The sequence below is a fragment of the Carassius auratus genome, chromosome 42 (assembly GCF_003368295.1).
Source record: "Carassius auratus strain Wakin chromosome 42, ASM336829v1, whole genome shotgun sequence".
NCBI classification, from domain to species: Eukaryota; Metazoa; Chordata; class Actinopteri; order Cypriniformes; family Cyprinidae; genus Carassius; species Carassius auratus.
Window position 1 is genome coordinate 11580829 of NC_039284.1, and position 21056 is coordinate 11601884.

The 21056-nt window shown below is 36.5% G+C and overlaps 1 protein-coding gene across 2 annotated transcripts in view; it reads left to right on the forward strand.

Moving 5' to 3' along the window:
• Positions 1-2184: 2184 nt before the first annotated feature.
• Positions 2185-21056, forward strand: part of LOC113060655 (neurexin-3a-beta) — a 44225-nt gene continuing 25353 nt past the window's right edge. For both annotated transcript variants that reach the window (XM_026229760.1, XM_026229761.1), the window contains exons 1-3: positions 2185-2286; positions 15026-15115; positions 16483-16787. In XM_026229760.1, coding sequence (XP_026085545.1) covers positions 15052-15115; positions 16483-16787 — 369 coding nt within the window. In that variant the 5' untranslated portion in view covers positions 2185-2286; positions 15026-15051. The remainder of the gene's footprint in view (positions 2287-15025; positions 15116-16482; positions 16788-21056) is intronic.

A 21056-nucleotide genomic window follows, 5' to 3' on the forward strand; every position in this document is an offset into this window, starting at 1 on the left:
TAAACAAACACAATATAGCCATAAGCTACAAGAGGCAATTTACTATGGTTAAAATGGGCATGACATGAAATGGAACATAAAGAAAACAATTATTTGTAATAGCGGTTATTATGAATGTGAGTTTACTTTGTCAATTAGGTCTAATGAAAAACAAAAGATGGAGTGTAACAGGCAGGGGCAGAAAGAAGGGATCTTGAAAGGCATTTTTCAAATTCTGTTTGACTTAAAACAGTCTTTTAAAATGGCTTAAGATGCGGTATTATTATATGCAATTATTAGTTATTGATTTGGTTAATGAATCTGCATGTCATGCAGTAGTTAGGTTAATATTAATCTTAATAAAAAACTGATTCTACTTTGTGATAATGATAAATAAAAGTGGATTAAAGCTTCAGTATTATCTGTCTGCAAGGTTTTCATTAATTCTGAGGAAGTATAAATATATATAACACATTTGATATATTTTCTTAATGTTTGATGTTTTGAAAATGTTTACTTATACACTACAATATTAATATTAAATGCAATTTAGAAATTAACCTTGTACTGTATGTTTTCTTAATATCTGAGGTTAATTTTGAAATTGCTGTTAATGTTTGACTATACATATTACCATCACTAAGGCAGCATTTGTCTGTACAAAAATAAATTGTCAGTAGCAATATTGTGAAATATTATTACAATTTTAAATAACTTTTTCAATATTTTTTGAAATATAATTTATCCCTGTGACAGCAAACCTTTTGCCACTAATCCAGTCTTCACTGTCACATGATATGAGAAATCATTCTCATATGCTGATTTAGAAACATTTTGTCTTATTAAATTGAAAACGGGTGTGCAGCTAAATATGTTTGTGGAAATGATGATACCTTTTTGTTTGAATGATTCTCTGATTAATTTAAGGTTCAAAAGAACAGCATTTGAAATTTACTTTGACTTTACTGTTACTGTTTGATCAATGTAATGCATCCTTGCTGAATAAAAGTATTAATTCTTAAAATAAAATAGTGCACCGTACATCATCGTGTACATCATCTCTGGGAAACCAAAGATTAAAGTAAATATCAATAAAACATTAGGGTTAATTAAAGACAGACAGAAAAGGATGTACACAGCATTCCGGTCTTTGGGAAAGTCTTCCAAATGATCTTGAGAGGACAGGCCCAGATTGCTCTCAGGGAGATCTTTCTGTGATAAATGCACTCTGCACTGATAAACATCTCCCTTGATACAATTTATCATCTGTCGTCATTTTCCATGCTGCAAGAGATAAGAACAACACCAGATTCGATTTAACATAACCATAAAATATATCCATGCAACCCAGAGGGCTCAGGAGGGGGGTGGAGAGAGTGCGTTACAGAGGAATGAAACAGTTGCAGAGAAAGAAAAGAAAAAAAAGAGAGAGAGAGACCCTGCCAGAAAAAGACAAAAAAAAAAAATGCTGATTTAGCCAGATGCTGACAAGGACCAAAACCCTTTAAAAATACCAAACCAGCTTAGTCTGGTTACCAGCAGACACTTTCAAAACCGCATTAGTTCATTCAAGACATATACGATGGATGAAACATTTCCTCAATGTTTCCTGCTCCACCGATGCTCACTGACGCTGTGCTAATTAATTTATAGTGGGAATCTTTGCAGTTACATTTGCACACAGCCTCTTGGATCCGTGAGGGCAAACACTGTACACCTTCCTGTCCCATTAATCATTCTTATCTCTTTTTCTGTTTTAGCTAATGCTATTGATTTAGTCCACTTTCACTGCATTATGAGGCTGATTCTTCACTTCTAAAGACGGGGGGTGCTAATGGCTGATGAATACGTTTCATCAAGCGGACAAGTTTATCAGGGGTCAATAATGCTAATAGATTATTCAGGATCCTGGTAGAACAAAAGCAAAAAGGGGACAGATTTCAAGGGCAACTGCATCATTAAAAATGAATCGGAACAGAATACTTCACTGTTTATTATCTTTTGGCGAACACAGGAACTATACATAAGGTGAATCTCAATGGCAAAAATTGAAATTTACTTGAATTCATCCTATGTATTTTTTGTTAATGTAGATGTTGTGGACAAAACACTGATATTTTCCTCTTCCTTTTCAGGAAGAAGGCAAAATTGGAGTCACATTCAACATCGGAACGTCTGACATCACTGTTCAGGAGAGCAGCACCGCTGTAAATGACGGCAAGTACCATGTAGTTCGCTTCACCCGAAACGGGGGCAATGCTACACTTCAGGTGGACAACTGGGCCATCAATGAGCACTTCCCCTCAGGTAAGACCTCTCACCGACCTCTTCAACCTTTGGCTTAAGACATCAAGAAGATGCATGGACAATGCACAGAACTGGACAGCAACTGCTTTCAAGCTATTTCTAAAGTCACTTTGTCTCCCCAGTGACTGTGCAGTTAACTTTCCTTTAGGAACATCCTGTGCGCCTCAGTCACAACAATACCAACAAACAGTTTATTTTGTAGGCCCTCTTTTTTTCCTAAATTGCATTTAATTTTCAATTAGAAGTTTTTTGCTCTTCCATGGCTGGAAAATAATGGCACTTTGTTTTGCGACACTGCTGTGTGGGTTTCTGTGGAAACCATTGGACATGATGTAGAAGTAGATAACAAATATACTTTTTGATTGTATTTCTCCTTTACTTTTTTTTTTACTTTTAACTTTAATATGAAGGGAAGTCGTGGCTTAGTGGTTAGAGAGTTTGACTCCTAATTCTAGGGTTGTGGGTTCGAATCTGGGGCCGGCGATAACACGACTGAGGTGTCCTTGAGCAAGGCACCAAACTCCCAACTGCTCCCCGGGCGCCGCAGCATAAATGGCTGCCCACTGCTCCAGGTGTGTGTTCACAGTGTGTGTGTGTTCACTTTGGATGGGTTAAATGCAGAGCACGAATTATGAGTATGGGTCACCATACTTGGCTGAATGTCATGTCACTTTTATATTCTAATATATTGCTCAAGAAACATTTCTTAAAGATAATAAAAAATATAATATCTTTATATATATATATATATATATATATATATATATATATATATATATATATATATATATATATATAAATTAATATTTTTTATATATATTTTTTTATTTTATTTTCTTCATGATTTTTAGATGGGTATAACGCTTGAAAAAAACAACAAGTATTTGAAATAGACATCTTGTATAGCAATATAAATGTCTTAAAGGTCACTTTTGATCATTTTAATGCATTCCTGATTAATAAAAGTTTTATTTTATTCGCAATGAACCCAACATTTACAGCAGTAAAGGTTTTTCTATCGCACATTTTCTTTCACATAAATCTAGTATTATCTCTCTTCTTTTGCTATATTTTTTTCTTTTAATTATTATTATTACTTTAAAGAAATTAGTTGCGCTACCAGCGTCCCTTGAAGGCAAGTTAGGTTCATTCTTCTCCCCTCTTACTAACGCCTCAGGCAGCTATTTTCTAGACATGCAATTACAGCTCTTATCTAGCGAAAATGGAAATACTGCATTCTCCAAATATTGTATATCAGCATGTCACATCAGCTGTGTACATCTCTTCCTTTTGAAACATTCAAAAGTTTGGGTTCAGCTAGATTTTTATTTTTATTTTTATTATTCATTAAGGATGCATTAAATTGATCAAAAATGAGAAAAGAGTTCTGTTTTAAATTAAATTAAATGTATGCATTTAGCAGACGCTTTTATCCAAAGCGACTTACAGTGCATTCAGGCTATCAATTTTTACCTATCATATGTTCCCGGGGAATCGAACCCCCAACCTTGCGCTTGCTTGCTTGCTAGGGCAGTGCTCTACCAGTTGAGCTACAGGAACACTAAATAAATGCAATTCTTTTTAACTTTCTGTTCTTCAAAGAATCCTGAAAAGAACATATTGGTTTCCATGAAAATATTAAGCTGATGTTTTTAAAATTGATAATAATAAGAAATTAGCATATTAAAATGTTTTCTGAAGGATCATGTGACACTGAAGACTAGAGAAATGGCTGCTGGAAATTAAGCTTTAGCATCACAGGAATAAATTAAATTTTTAAATCTATTAAAATAGAAAACAGTTGTTTTAAATTGTAGTACTATCTCATAATATTACTGATTTAAATCCAGCCATCCCAAATTTTTAACTGTAGCAATAATATGCATTTTTTTATTTCTGCAGCATCACACTTTGTAGCCCTGTCCATTATAAAAACTAATAGGTGTGTAACTCTGCTACACTTGGTCTACTACACCATCTTATTGGCTGTTATTGGCCCCATCACACTGCATTTTCAGGTTCAGTGTGGGGAAAAAAAGCTTGATGCCATCATTTAATGACACCCAATCTGGTTCCTTCCCCTCAGGTGTGTTCTTAACGAAAAGGACTGACATCTTTCCATTTTATTTTCCGTCCATATCTAGTATTACATCTCTCCTCGGTTAAAAGAGCAAAGTGGGAAATTAAAACCAGTTCCTTTAAGCTCACATTTTACTCCATTTAACATGATTGGATACATTGGGAAAGGTCAAGAAGTCTAAAACCTCTAAGGTTGTCATGACTTTATACATAGAAATCAAGATTAGTACAAAATCATAGAAAGCGAAGCCACCATAGTGAATTAGTTGGTTCTTGTCTATAATGCAGGTACATGGAGCACAGTTAGTCATGAATTTGATTTTGTGAGAGGGTTAATGAGAGATTAGACAATACAAACTTCCTCCACTTGTGTCAGCTGGGTCACACACAAGACACACGCTTTGTTGAGCATTATCATTATTGAGCAAACATTCTCATCGAAATTCTGAGAATTTCTTAACGATGCAAACTTTTGTACTATTTCAAGGAACATGCCTATGCAAATCCAGTGTAGAGTAATTTGTCTTGTGCGTCACACCATTTTTTCCTGTTTGAGCATTTAAGGGCATCAGTTTGTGTTCCTGTCGGCGCTGAATAAACCTATTTTACTTGGCCAGCTCTACTAATGCACCCATCTATCAGTCTGCCATTGATATGAATGATATTAGGCATGACAAATATATGCAGCAGCATGTTGCCGTGCTGTTCATATGGATGCATTATACAGAAGTCAGTCCCTGCCTGTTTTTTGGTCTGAAGTTTCATTTTTGCCAACATGGGCATTTGCAGAAGACACACATAAGAGCTGGGGAAATATATCACTGAGATTTATAGCTGGCATGGTGGTATAACATTTCTATATAAATGTCAGCAAAATTTACTTTTCCGCCAAAGTTTCAACACGATAATAAAATATTTATGTATTCAGATGGCCACCTGCGAATAGAATATGATTATGCTTGAAGACAGATGTCCTCTCACGGCAGGCTGCTCTTTGCCTTGGCACTGATTTCTTTGTAATGTTTGATTTCTCAATTCGATCTTGTCAAGATGTTGATGAAGAAATATATTCCGAGGATTTGCGCGTCATGCAAGCTTTGACGGAGCCGTGATATTGTGAGTTTTTGGTGCGCTGCCATGCAATCCTTTATTTAATTTACAAGCTAAATGAAGCAGGTTCTTGAAGACCCATGGAGAGTGTTGGAACCTCGCTCAACATCTGTGCTTTATTTTCTTAATGCGTCAAATAACTAATGCCCAATAGTTTCGCCACATCGGTTCCAGACCTGTGGTTTTGCAAAGTTATTATACCTTACCTTGCTGTGCTATGCACATACAAATAGCAAGGGCAAGTTAGCTCATTGCATCTTTCAAGCACACTGCCTATTTATCTCCCATGGGTCCCAAGAGGTCAAGCAGAGATGTCTACAGGGCCACAAGCGCAGTCTCCTAATCCATATGACTGTCATTACAACGTAACCCGAGGCCATGTGCAGAATACTCAGAGAACTCTACACCACCCATCACTTTAAGATTATATTGTGCTGTGCTTGTCCATTCACTTTACTAGAAATACTGAGCCAACTGCTGCCACATTTTCTGATACAACACCCTCCGGTAACAGCTTACAAATATGAGTAAACATAAGACGTACTTCTTTTGCTAGTACCACTCGTCAGTTGTAGGCAAGGATGTTTGCTTTCTTGACTGGATTTGCCTGGATTTTTCCTGAACACGCCGAAGAGAAATTCAACAATGTCTATTATTTAGGCTGTAGCTGGAAATCTGGAGTTGAAAATCAGCACAATTTTCTCCCGTTCCCTTCACTTTACCATATAATGTACTTATGGAGTGGAAATGTAGTTTTCTAACTTACTGCAAGAAGCAGATAAGCAACTTCTTTTCAAGGAATTATACCTTGGACTAGCAACCTCAAGCCATAAGATGTTATATTTAGAAGAGCACAGATACTAAGCCTTGTGAAGAATTATCTTACGTTGTCACTGATATCCTAACCGCATTCAAACACAAAGAGTATCGGATAGTATTGCTTGAGGTCTGTTTTAACCCTTCTGATTAAAATACAGAAGAAGGAAAGTTGAAGATAATGGTTTTAAACAGCTAAGAGGATGCTGGCAGCATGACAATGTCATCTCGTCTGCTTGTGCAATATAATAGATTTAATATTTTTTCATTTAGAGGGTATTTCAAAGGGTATAATAGGGTAAAGGAGTGAAATCCTTTACATCTCGGGTGATTTCCAAAGAGATTTCTAGTTTAGTCCAACTCTGCTAGTCAGTCTCAGGTAAGAGAAGGTCTTAAGCCTGACTGTACTGCTGTCATTCTTTCATATTTTTATGATATATATTAGATATTCTGATATTTGATATTAGGAATGTTTAAAATGCACATTTACTTTTTCATGCCCATTTCTGTTTTTTAGTTCTACATTTCCTTTCCAATCATATGGCTCTCACTCATACCTTTAATTTAATAATCCCTAACAAAATAAATGAAAACATTTTTATTATAACATATTTTGCTTATATGCTTACAACAGTTTTATTCATTATAATCATTTTACACATTAGTTTTTCTGGATTGTTTTACTATATTACCTGTGCTATCATCTGACACTCACTAAATCTTTAAAGAACATGAATAAAAAAAACTAAAATAAGTAATATTTTTTTAATACTTTATAATTAATACATTATAGTGTTGATATGCCTATTTTGTAGCCTCTAGAGTGACTTATCTTAATTTATTAAGTTATAAAATTATACAGTTGTAATTTTGTCACCACATTTGTATTTATGTATTTTTATGTATTTATTTATTTAATTAATTATTTATTTTATTTTTTTATTTATTTATTTTTTTTTCTGGTTAAACCAAATAGAAAAGAAAAAAAACCTGCAATGGTAGAGATGAGGGAAACTGAAAAATCACCTTTTCCTTACCAAAAAAGAGCAAAAGCAAATGGATTCAGTCTAAATCTTTATCACTCTGACTGCAGCCCTACACTGTCCCACACAGTCCTGCAGTTTGGCAGGAACTGTCAGTGTGTGTCAATCAGATGGCAGCTTGATGCTATGTTCAAGAGACAAGCGTATTTGTGGGACTGGGGTTACGACAAGGAACACGGAGAGGAAGTTATATCATTTTTGACACACGTGTGCACAATATGATGCCTCGACGGTGTGTGTCCGTGTCCACATCGTTGTGTGTGTGTTGAGAAGAAAATGACTTCTTTCTTTATGGCTGTGCAGAGGCTTTTTGACGTCCCTGTGGCTGCTTTGGCAGTTCCAGGACCCAAGCTGTGTAATAGCGAATGACAGCAGGGAAAATGGTAGACGATTATGTGCGATGGGCGCTGCTATTCTGCTGTAGCACTGACAGTGGTTCAGACCGCCATACTTCAGTCAAATCACTCACCGTATCATTTTTGTGCCATCAGCGAGGTTGGTAGAGATATTATGTTCTCTCATTTCCTATCTTTTGTTGCAAACCCTGCTGAAAACTGTTGGTCCAGGTTCACTTCATTCACCAGAATGCTCTTGATTTACACGACTAAAAAGTGCTACACTACAATACAATACAATATTTATTTATCTGCTTTAGTATTTTTTTAAGTGCAGTCTATAGGTTATATGTAAAAAAAAGCTTAATTTGCTTTGAAAGAACTGTTTGCACTTAAAAGAATGATAATGACTTCATTTAAATCAATTAACTTAATAAATTATAATGACTTGTATTGGGGCAGCTTGCTGGTTAGGCTGGATTATAAAAGTTTTAGTAAAATATAGTTTTTCTGCTGTACAGTTGCATTTTTAATTCAATACTGTTATTCCACAGTAAGATTTACTTAAGTAACTGCAAAGTAACACATAGAATTAAAGGTAGCACTTTATTTTACAGTCCTGTTCCTCATGTAAATACTATGTACTTATTATAGTAATTACAATAACTATGTAACAACTGGGTACTAACCCTGAACCTACCCCTAAACCTAAACCTACCCCATGTAGTTACCTTGTATTACCAGAACTTTCTTAGGATAAATAAACTGTAAGTACACTATAAGTACATGTTAGTACACGTACTGTAAAATAAAGTGCAACCGAATTAAACATACATTTTTGAAGTAGAAGTTTTGAAGTTTTTTTGTTTTATTATTAAATCAGGGTTAAACAGATGAAAAATAATAATAACTAAGATCTCTGTCTTTATACATACAGTATGTAAAATCATATAATACCATTTTTAAAAATAATAATCATTATGATAATAACAATTCAAATTAAAATGTATAAATTATCTAATATTATAATATATTATATGTGTCTGTTTTAATTCTACTATTTAAAATTCATTTTAAATTATTATTATTATTATTATTTATTTTTGAATATGTTAAGTGAGAAGCCATTAGATTTATTTTTATTTATTTATTTATTTATTTATATAAATGGCAGTTACAGCCCCCTATTATGTGTAATTGTGCAGAGATTGAGCTCACAGGTGTAATCATATGTGTTTACCCCATGCTGTGTCATCCCTGAAGCTGCTGAAGCGAGCTCAGAAATGATGCTTTAGGGTCCCATGGTGCCCCGCTTCAGGAACACCATTTCAGTTCAATGACTTCTAAATCAGCATGTTCCGCAAGCACGCATAATATGTCGCGCCACCTTCATGCTAATGTCTGGATGTTGTGCATGATGTTTTTGAACAAAAATCCTTGTTGTTTTTGTAACTTCTCTGTAAGGTTGAATATCATTTCTTTTGTTAAAGCATTATGGGGCTTTTTTTCCCTCTTGAGACTGAAGTCAGGCTTATTCCTGCAGCAGTAAATTGCAATAAAAGAGCACCACCTGCTATGTTTTCTTTTGGTTGTCTCCATTATGCTCTGTTTATTTGTGCAACCCTGTTTAATATGAATGAGTCTCTCTCTCTCTCTCTCTCTCTCTCTCTCTCTCTCTCTCTTGCCCTCTCTCTCTCTCTTGCCCTCTCTCTAATTTCGTATGACCTACATAAGATTACCAGAAATGTTTTTCTTTCTTCTTTGAACATTTCTTAACAGAAGGCAGTTCATAAGTCCTCTGAAACCTCCTGTTAAAATGGGGGGGGGGGCATCAAGCATCTTAGAAGCAAAATAAAATCTACAAAGACCTGACCCATCCCTGTAATCTGATCGAGTCCCATAGCAGCTAGCGGCGCACATTTCATGATAAGCAATCCTTCGTCTTTTGAGTGTGGATGGAGCCGGGCGGCTCGACTGCAATGTAAGGAGACAATTATCTCTCAAAACAAAAAGAATAGATTGCATTTTTGACAAAAAAAGGAAGCTTTTATCAAAAAAAAAAAAAAAAAAAAAAAAAAAAGATTCAAGAAGGTGCGAAACAGATACTTGTGTATCCTATGAGAAAATACAATTACTCGTATCAAAAACAAAATCTGTTGCCCTTATAAATCTCTCCAGAGGGGGAAAAAGATAAGCTTTCAATATGAGCTGTCTTTCTAATCCCACGATTAAATGAAACCACCAAGGATGGTCAGATAAATGTTCTCACTCTCATTGTCTCCTCAGATACTGAGTGACGATCCTCTGGAGTCACATTTCTTATTTGGGGATGTGTTTGGAGCAAGATAATGTGCTGAAAGACTCTTTCGATTGAGATACAATTGTAAGAAGAGTGCTCAGGGAGAGTACAGAAAGAGCTGGAGAGGGAGAATTAGACAGTGGCTGGGGCAATGAGGCGAGGGTTTTAAATTTCAAAATTTCTCCTTGTCAAAGTTAAATGTGCATTAAGTGTGTGTTGACAGAGTGACATATTTAGTTCTTTGCCAGTGATGGGTAAGTTACTCAAAAAAAGTAATCCACTACAAATTACTAATTACTTCTTTAAAATTGAAATTTTAGTACATTACTGAATACTACATTTACCTTCAATTTACTTTTTTTAAAGTTATCAAACCTAAAAAATACACTACAATGAGAAATGTCTCGGTTACGTATGGTAACCCTCGTTCCCTGAAGGCGGGAACGGAGACGTCACATCGGTGACCGACGAATTGGGATATCGCGTCGATAGACCAATCTACTAGTGCAAACTAAATGAGCCAATGCACATTGGCATGCAATTATTGCATCCATTGCATCCAGCTGCCTCTGATCACAGCGTGTGTATAAGAAGGCAGCAGGTGCAAAGCATACCAGGTTTTCACTGAGGAGCCGAGCCAGAGACCCAGTGGCTCAGCGGTGGTACAGCAACCGTGGCAACGGGACGTGACATCTCCATTCCCTCTTTCGAGAATCGAGGGTTACCATACGTAACCGAGACGTTCCCTTTCAGTCGATCACCCTCAACGTCACGTCAGTCACCGACGAATTGGGATCCCTACCAAAGGGCCATGTGTGCTGCCCCTTCCAGTGCCCTGTGCAAGCCACCTGCACCCCTATTAGGTGTAGGCCGGGACTCAGAACAAGTAGTTCCACTTACCATTGTCATACTGTGGAAGCAGGAATCAGGACTTCATCTTTCAGAACTCATTTAGCTTTGGCTTGAAATGATGAAATGTGCCTCAATCATATATATCAGGGGTGCCCAACCCTGCTCCTGGCGATCGACTGTCCTGCAAAGGGTTGGGCACCCCTGATATATATTTAAATTGAATTCACATTTCAAAATGTATCACTGTGTGACCCAAAATTTGTGTGGTGCTGTCAAAATTGGTTGTATTATGTTTTAGCAATACTTTTAGTAATTGTTATGTAATGTGCCTTTGACATTATTATTATTATTATTCTTTTAGAAGTATTCATATACATATTTATCTTTGTTTCTTTTTTAAGTAATTTTAGTACTTTTAGTACTTTTAGTGCTTTATTTCAGTTAGTTGCTAAGGCAACATTTCAGATTTTTAAGTTTTTAATCTCAAATTTAGATTTTATTTAATTTCAGCTTTATTTCAATTAACAAAATCTATCTATCTAAAATAACAATTATTTTCGAGATACCACATAAAATAAAATTATCATAGTGTTTTTCTGTAAGTGGATCAGGTCCAGAAAATTTATCTTGAAGGTTTTTCCACTTTATCTCAATGACCACCCCCCCACCCCCCACCCCCCCCACACACACACACACACACCACCACCACCACCACCACCACCCTCAAAAGAAAAAAGTCCAAATCGCAATAATTTGTCAGTGTGAAACACAACACCATAGTGTTTATGAAGAATTTTTTTGGGTTGCTCAAATAGTACTTGGCAAGGCTGACAGTTTCATGCAATAAGCTATATTTGTTTTTCAGCGAGATGGCAATAGCGTCCTGTAGCAATTTATCACTCTGTGGCGAGAATAACTGCACACAACACGGCTGGGTAACAAAGGGAGAATGTTCACAATCACATGGTTGTTCTCATGAATTATTTTGAGTTGTTGTTATTAGCAGCCTTTTCCTCAGAGAGAGAGAGAGCCGCACTTATCACGTCTAATTATACAAAAATATAACAATTTCTATGAAATATCTCATACATTTTAAATATGGCAGCAGTCTCGGGTTTCTTTGGCATGTACTCATGGTACTGCAGAGCCATTAAGAGTTCCTCTAATTTAGAATTAAAGGGAATTCAAATGCACAGATATGTTACATTCTTGTATGTGTTTGTGAAATTTAATCACAGTAGGAGGAAAACTCCCCCGAAGTGTGTGATCCTGTGCCATGTTAACACCTCCTAGCGCTGTTTCATTTTCAAAGAGCCTTTCATGTTCTCAGGAGTGAGAAAAGGTGTCATACCCTCTGTACTGCTGGATCAAAGCAGCACAAATCCACAAATGTCTGTGAACCAGCCAGTCCTCCGTCCCTAACCCCACTGTCCCGAAAGAACTACAGTAAAGCTCCGTAAAATGTTTTACATTTTTGGTTTTGGATATAAAATCAACTGGTTTATTTAATTCTTAGGTAGGCTTGAAAAGAAGAGAAGAAAACAGAACTGGGGCACATTTCAGGCTGAGTTTGAACCTCCATCTCTCATATGCCATTATCTCAACTCTTCTGTTTATTTCTTCCACGCACCACAGAAGAGATTTTAAAATATATGTTTTATTGTTTTGTTGTTATTGTTTGTTTGTTTTTCAAGACTGGTCCAAAGCTGTTTTGGAAAAAATTTCACCCTCATTGTTTCAACTATATATATATATATATATATATATATATATATATATATATATATATATATATATATATATATATATATATATATATATATATATATATGTGTGTGTGTGTGTGTGTGTGTGTGTGTGTGTGTGTGTGTGTGTGTGTGTATACATTTGTTTTTCAAAAAGAAACTCATACAGGTTTTTTTATTATTATTATTATTATTTACAGAAATGTAAATTTTGGATTAAATATTCCTTAAAATTTTCTGTATATGAGGTTTATTTTTAGGATCCAGTGTTGTGATGTCTATAAAGCCCCTTTCACACTGCCATTCCGGCAAATACAGGGGTAAAGTGTTCCTGTAATTGTTCCCTGGTCACTAGATTTGGCACTTTCACACTGCCAGTGATGACCCGGTATATGTGCGTGCTTTCATACACAACCCCTGAAGATCCCGTAACGACACGTGACATCAGCGCGTGACGTGTAATGTACGAGTCGACAACACTTGGCACGTTATACTTTAACTGAAGCAAGCAAACGATCTCTGCGTCAGCACGGAAAGTGAGGAACTAACTGATCTCTGTTTCATTACAGTTTGCACATATGTTTTCGTCGCGAATGTTGATCTTCCTTCAAAACAGCCGGTAAAAGAGTCGCGCGATAACGCGCGTCATCACTTCGATACCGAATTAGATCTGGCTTTTGTTCACACAGCGCTCGTTCCGGATCGATTACCGCAATGTTACTATGTCCCCGACCCGGGTTCGATTCGGTAATCAATTCCGGGACGTGGTTGCTTTCACACAGAAGGCGACCAGGCAATGTTACGGGAATATTGCGGGTCCGACGTGCAGTGTGAAAGGGGCTTAACACAGCTAGAGCCCTGGATGAGCCCAGCTTTAATGAGTTTTCAACATCAGACTATACCCTGTAGTGCCACCACTTAACACCTTAGCAGAGCTTAGGATGATAGTAGTTGACATTACTTCTTTTGAGGATCTATTTAAAGCACAACACATTCTTTACCAGGGTAAAACTGAATTTGGGATTTAGGAATATAATAGGAGGGAATGGGGAAAAAACTGTGTGTGTGGTATGTGTGAATTTGAGAGAGGTCATGGCCTCAGTCAGCTCTACTCCCCTTGCTAGCCACCTGCAACATCTGTCTGCAGTTATAAACATTAAAACGTCTGGCTTTTTTTCTTTTTATTCATTTTTTTTGGATGGATTGTCGGCAAATGCATGACATATATTTGTCTTCACTTTGAAAGGGTAGGTATATATTCGTTCAGGTGAATGGTGACTATTGCAATAAAGTCATATTGCAATACATTTTATTCCGATATATCATGCATCCCTAATTTACTAATTTTTCCAGACTTTCTGCGTAACACAAAAGAAAATACAGTTTTTAGTAGAGTCAGAACTCATCCTTACCTTTTGTGAAACAAATCTAAAACTTTTGTTTTGTTAGTTGGCGTTCCTCTCAAAGGCTACCTCCGAGCGGTTGGGCCTCATATGTGTGTGAATTGAATTCCCAGGTTTTGAGGGTATTGGTTGCACTTCCTGCTGTCTGAAGCCAGCTCTGCCAATGAGGGAATCTCCCTTCAGGCTAGCCCCCTAGTGCACCCCTCCTCGGAGTCCTGAAATTTGGCTCACATAACATCCTGCAGTGTCGTGCCACCCTTAGCACTCGAAGTCATTGTTGAATCAGCATGTCGTTGCGGCCCCCTGTCCTCAAATGACATCCAGAAGCCCCTCTGATCAGCTTCCTGCTGCGTCTCCACGAGCCCCCAGTCACATGGAATATCAGCACAGCTCTTTGGGCTTGCCATTAAAACAAACATCCCCAGACACATCTCATGAGTGGAGTCCCACGACTCGGTTTTGCGTCCCATTGGTACCAGCTCATTTATCAAACACGATTTCACAATTGTATAATTTCTGTGGCTTTGGAAAACAGAAGCAGCTGCTGTCTAGTTCTTGTTTATCAAAGTTGCTGTATGATTATGACTATTTATGTGGTTTTCTGTGTGAAAAATTATAAACATTGACCGGCATCATTAGCAATCAGCAGATAAATGTGTATATAATTATAAGAACGTGAAACATGAAAGAGTGTGTGCTGTCATCTTTTGATGGATAGATGGATTGACCGCAGGCAGCTAATCTGCTGGCATGCATTACGCATCTCTTACAGATGAACCAAATTTATTCTAAATATGTTTTTATCAACTCTGGTGATGATTGATTTAATTACGAGAGAAGATGGAGTAGACGTGCAGTTTAAATAGTGTTTCATTACTGGAGAAAAAAAAAAGAGAAAATGAACTGCTTACAGCTTTAAAAAAAAACATAAATTTACATGACTAAACTCTCCTTAAAGTGTTTAAATAACTTTAAATATTAAATATTGACAGAAACTGTAATTGGGACTTTTAAACAGTGATCATTGATTCTTAAAGATGTCTTTTAAACTTCCAAGGTAACAGCGATAATGAGAGAATTCAAATGGCCAATAAGAAAATTCCTTTCAAATATTCCCGGCCCGTAGAGGAATGGCTTCAGGAGAAAGGTAACTTCCTCCTTTTTAATTATTTTTTATTTATTTATTTATTTCAATATATATAGACTTTACAATTTTTCTTTAGCAACGTTTTAAATTAGTTAAATAACTATTTTTATATTGTGTTGCACTCATCACATTTGTTTTTCTTTTGCCCTTTTCAGTGCTCATTGATCTTTGTGTTTATCTTAAAATCAGACTAAATAATATATAGATTGTTTAATGATTCAATATTAGCTAAGTGAACCTTTTATGAATGTTTTAAATGTAAACATTAAAACAAATTAATCTAAACATAAATTTCTCTGGACTTTCTGGCCGATATAAAGGAACGTGGACAGACAAAGTTTAGTAAAACACAAGAGCAGCTTGTGGCTGCACAGGAAAGATCATCCAAGAAGAAAACGACAGCATGATTATTGTTTCAGACATTAATTGCATATCATCAGGAGCCCTCCTCATTATAATCACTGGAATTACTCAAGAAATTAAGACTTTTTTATTATAATTATGAAGTGATTATTTCTGGACTCATTTAAACCAGAAATTGTTTATTTATTTACTTGAATTTTTTTCTGAATTGTTATGATCTGTGTCATGCTGCAGAGCTATAATTCGTAACCACAGGATATTCCCTCTATTATTTTCACTGATTCTTGAGACATATGACAAAACGTGTTTGAAAATGTTTCACCTGTCGTTAGTTTTGAAAATAGCAACAATTCTGCTTTAATATTAATCTGAGATGATTTCTAGAATGTTCACACTACCTTCTCACAACCTTTTTTTACTGTATTTTTTTTAAAAACAATGTTAAATACATTTTACTATATCAAAATATAGCCAAAACAATAATTTTGTACATATTTATTTATTTATTTAGTTATGTCCCACGAATCAGTGTTTTGTACATTACAACATGTGTCTATAACCAAGACACCTTTTTCTGAATTTTACGGTAAGAATGGCTCTATCATGTTAATCTTTCGATTATTTCAGAAAGCATTCATATGCCTGTCAAGACATTTTGTTTTTTAATAGAATGGGTGATCTCTCATTATATTGTATAGACAATTATAGTAAAACGTACTCCAGCCATCATGAGCTTGTAGCTAGACTTGTTCAGGTAAACATAATGGATCTGGTTTATAGTCTGGCCGTCCAAATGTTTACGACCTGTCTCATGGTAGTAAAATCCTGAGCATTTCGGAAGAAAATTAAGCCGTAGTAATCCAGCACAGCCATCTAAGTCATTGTACTTTGGTTGGGTAGGTTAAGTGTCTAAAAGAGCCATGAATCTTGATGCTGAATGAGATATTTTGTCCTCTTACCAACCTATAACCAAGAAATGTTCTGGATCTTTCTTGCATCCTCAGGGCGGCAGTTAACGATATTCAACACCCAGGCCACTATTACAATTGGTGGTTCAGACCACAAGAGGCCATTTCAGGGCCAACTATCCGGACTCTACTACAACGGCCTCAAAGTGCTCAACATGGCTGCTCAGGGCAACCCTAACATCAAAATCAATGGCAGCGTCCGTCTGGTGGGGGAGGTTCCCTCCGCAGGTTCAGCCAGAACCACGGCGCTCCCTCCAGAGATGTCCACCACCTTTATTGAGACCACCACCACCATGTCTACCACCACCACGAGAAAACACCGCACTCCACCCACAATACAGGTATGACCCCAGACACACAAACACAAATTCAAATGAAAAATTAATGGGGACTGAGACTAGTATTATAAGTTAGGGTTCATTCCAGCATTTCTAACATAATATAAATTGATATATATCTTCTTTATCTGTTGCACAGTCTTTCACAAGTTTCATAGTCAATAAAGTCGTTGTTGCTTCTTCATTGACAAATGACGAAAGACATTTGCAAGTGTTGTTTCCTACAATGGACTGTAGGTAAAGTACATACTCATCTCATCCAGCCCTCTTTTTGTTTTTGGTCTCATAAAATATTTTGTTACACAACAGATAATTATAATCTGTTTATTTTAACCCAAACTGCAGTTATGTGACCTACTGCTTTAAATACTCAAGATCTTTAAAGTTGAGTGGATTCTGATTGGCTCTCAACGTTTTTATCATTTATCCGTTGGAAAATATTGTTCTGGAACTGATTACAACAATAGTGTTCCTCTGTTATCATATCATTATATATTGATTTATAGTTGTGGTGTGAACCCTATTCTCCTAAAATAAGAACTTTTTAAACTATCTTTAATATAATTTGCTATGGTTATCTTCCTTTGTCTGAAAGGACGATAGAAAATCGATTTTTAGTTGCTGCATAACTATATTTTTATACTTCTATTCTCAGACTTTGTTTTATTTTCACATTTTTATTTTTATTGTTACAGTTATTGCTATTGTGTGAAAGGATGATAGAAAATCAGTTGTTGATTTTATATTTTTATATTCCTGTTCTCATACTTTTTTAATTAAATTTTTTTTTTATTGTTATAGTTTTATTCATATCGTCCTTGGAGTGATTGGGCCTTATGCCTGAAAATAACTTAAGTCATTAAGTTCAAAGTTAAATTGGTCTAAGACTGACATTTCCCTTCTAGCTGTTCAGACACGATTTTAACATATGCTGTGTTTATGCGACTGGCATGAGCTTTCACATGTGTGCCTACATCTCCTCATCATTTCTGATTTGGGAACTACACCACAAATAACGTCTGGCCCAGATTTACAATTCAAATAAATGAGGACACAAATTCGTTGCAACACAACATGGAAAATAAATCTCTGGAATAGATTTTTGGGAGGTTATTCTGCACTGCTACACCTTCTGTTCTGCAGAACGTCTTAGTTGCGGCTGACAGTGTTCTCCTTAATTTATTACGCTCTCAGTTTGGTCCAATGATTTCCAGTGCACTTATTTGTCAAGCGTAGACCTATTTCTTTAGCTGTTAGTTTGCAGATGCAAATTTAACTGTAGTATTGAAATGAGAAACAATGATTGGACCGCGCCCAGGTCACATGTGTCACATACGAGGACAGGGTAAACACATTGCTACAACAGTACATTGTGTATGAGTGGGATGTCAAATTATAAATATGCAAAACAGAGGCTTTTGTTTCATTTAGGAGAAGTCACTCAACCAGGTGCATCTGAATGATTTTCCAACAGTATGCAAATAACTTGCTCCAGTTGAAGCGAGCACAAGCGTTGTCCACGACTTCATTTTATTAAGGTTGAGAGCCTCTCTGACACATCTATGTTTTTCATGACCAAAGAGAATTGTTTATGATTCTCCATGTCCTTTAGATAAAGACATAAGAGCGGGTGAACTAAGCCGCATTCGCACACTCTTGACAACCGAACAAAGTGCCACCCACATAAAGTTTGACCGGGAGCCAATAAAACACTGTGGTTTGGCGAAATGTGATTAGACTGGCCATTTCATAGGCATCCTGGTACAAATTGAGCTGGTGGAAGTGATATTAAAGCCATCAGTCTCCTCTGTGTCTGAGACACATTTTGGCAAGAGGCATTTGTAATCGTGAAGCCCCCACAGTTGATCGCGTAAAGAAACTTTGCAACTGACTAATGCTAAGAGAATTGGCTCTACAAATGTACTCTTCCTAGTCGGCATGTTTTTTAACTGAAAAGCATTACTTTTGTGGAAAATCTGTTGTTTATTGCTTCATAATTGAAAGAAAATGTGATTGATATATGCATCATCATTGCTGTCAGTGTTATTTGTCATGCACATTGTGCTTTTACTGTCAGCAGATCAGTGAAAGATGTCAAATGGGTCTTTTCTACCTTCAGGTAACAAGAATCAAGGATCTCTGTACTTGCTTCTTTGTATGGAAAAAGCATTTACCCAAAACACAAGCTTCTTTCATCCCAAGATCAGGCCTGTGGTCTTCAAGAATCTCCCACAGATGACTGAGGTTGCTGAAGAATCTAAAGATTCTTCGTAGCAACTTGTGTGTTGCTGCAAGAGCGCAACCAAAAATTTGTACTGTGCTTTGTTATTTGTTCTTTCTTAACATCCTCTGTCTGCATCTTGGGCTGATAGAAAACAATTAATACAGTTTTAGGTACTACACAAAATGCATTAATCGCTGATATTGGGTACCAGACAAAACTCTGTTGATGGGTCTTGGGTACCAGACAAAGAACATATTTTCTGACAGGATCCGGGATGTGATATTCCTGAAATGGAGACTCAGTCTAGCATTTTTGCCAATGTTGGCAGGATGTCGGTATATCTAACAGTGCTATAAGTGGTGTCCTAGTCCACAGCGAACTATGGAGACAGATATTTCCATTAACTTTAAGGCTGAAGTTGACCGTGTCTGACTTTAGCTGGAAACCGTAGATGCTCAGTGAAGCATCAGACCGCATTACAATCAGCACAAACAGGCAAAACATATGCAAACGCTGCGGTAAGAAGATAGAGCATGCGTCTGCCTGGAGCAGAGCTACGCTTGAGAATAAAACTCTTCTCTGTGACGCACTCTTGAAAACAGCACTGCTGTGGCTCTTGTTTGGCTCATGAGGCTAATAGATGTTCGAGAAAACACAGCCAAAGATTGTTATCTGATCTCGTGAAGCAGTCACACATTGCATGCGAAAGGGTGAAAGACACGTGATGGTATTAGAGTGAGTCATTTTGTTGGCGTCACTTAACATGACTGGAATTAAGCTTTTGGAAATAGATAATGATACGCCCACAGTTGTTTCTAACGTGTTTATTTATGTATTCATTTTTAAATCCTCGTCCTACGCTCATTGGCCCATCTTAAGATTCAGGCTTTCATTTTAGTCACTATTCCTCTGTTAAGACTAATGCTGGAGTGAATAGCTTTTAGCATTTGAATTTGAATTTGAATTTTTCTGTCACGTCAATAACAAAATGGGTAAAAGCATCATACGGCCAATAAGCAATCACTGAAATGGTTTGTATATTAACCATAAATTGGTGGTAAGATGTCAAGTGATGAGTTTGAAATGAGAATTAAGAGCAAATGCAGGCCTCGCTCGCAACCTTGATGATGAATGGAGGATTGTAGGTACTTGAGTGAAATTGGCAGGAGGATTCTCATTAATTCCGATCATTCTAATAGGTCAGCAGGCTGATGGTTCATGTTTTGCTTTTTCATCTTAATTTATGCAAACAGGATTGGTAAACAAGTGGTCTGTTACAGTTGGGGAAGGAATATAATTGTAAACTGCAATCCCCTACATGTGTTGGGATGCAAGATCTATTTTTAAGCAATTTGTATTTGCGTCGAACTGGAACAAGGTCTACGCGTTTTATTCGGCTTAATTAAGACCAGGGATGTAGAGACGTAGAGAAGCCAGGCTTGTGCGGATCTCAGCGTAGAACTCTTTCGAGGTTTGCTTAAGTACGCTCTGCTGTTCTTCAAAGAAATATGTCTGGAAGAGAAGTCTTGAGAGACAGATCACAAGGAAGGATTTTTCTTGTTTTAATCATGTTTAGGAAAGGTGCAGAAACAGAAAAGATATAGCTAAGAATGTTTTCTTGGCTTATGCTGACAGACAAACTACTCAGCATGTTGAGAGAGCTAGCTTTAGAAGATTAGAAGCACAAAACATGTTGTTTTTTAAATAAAAATGAAATAAAATTAAGGAGTTTAATATCTGATCGTGTTCAAAAGAATCCCCAGCTAGGATTAGTTAGGTTTAATGTGGAAGAAATTTGTCAAATAGACTTTTTCTTTACTTCGAGGTCTATTTTTATTTCATTAATGTATCCAAGATTATTCGCCAGGCTGGATTGATGGTAAACCTCACACATGAAGTGTGTTTTCCACTGGGCATCTGAATCATTCATGGAGCCCACTTTCAGCCATGTTGTCATAAGAGCTCTATTTGCTTTAAACAGAATCCCTAACAGAATGATTTAATGCGCTGGGCATTAGGATGGATAATGCATATTACGGCAGTGTTGA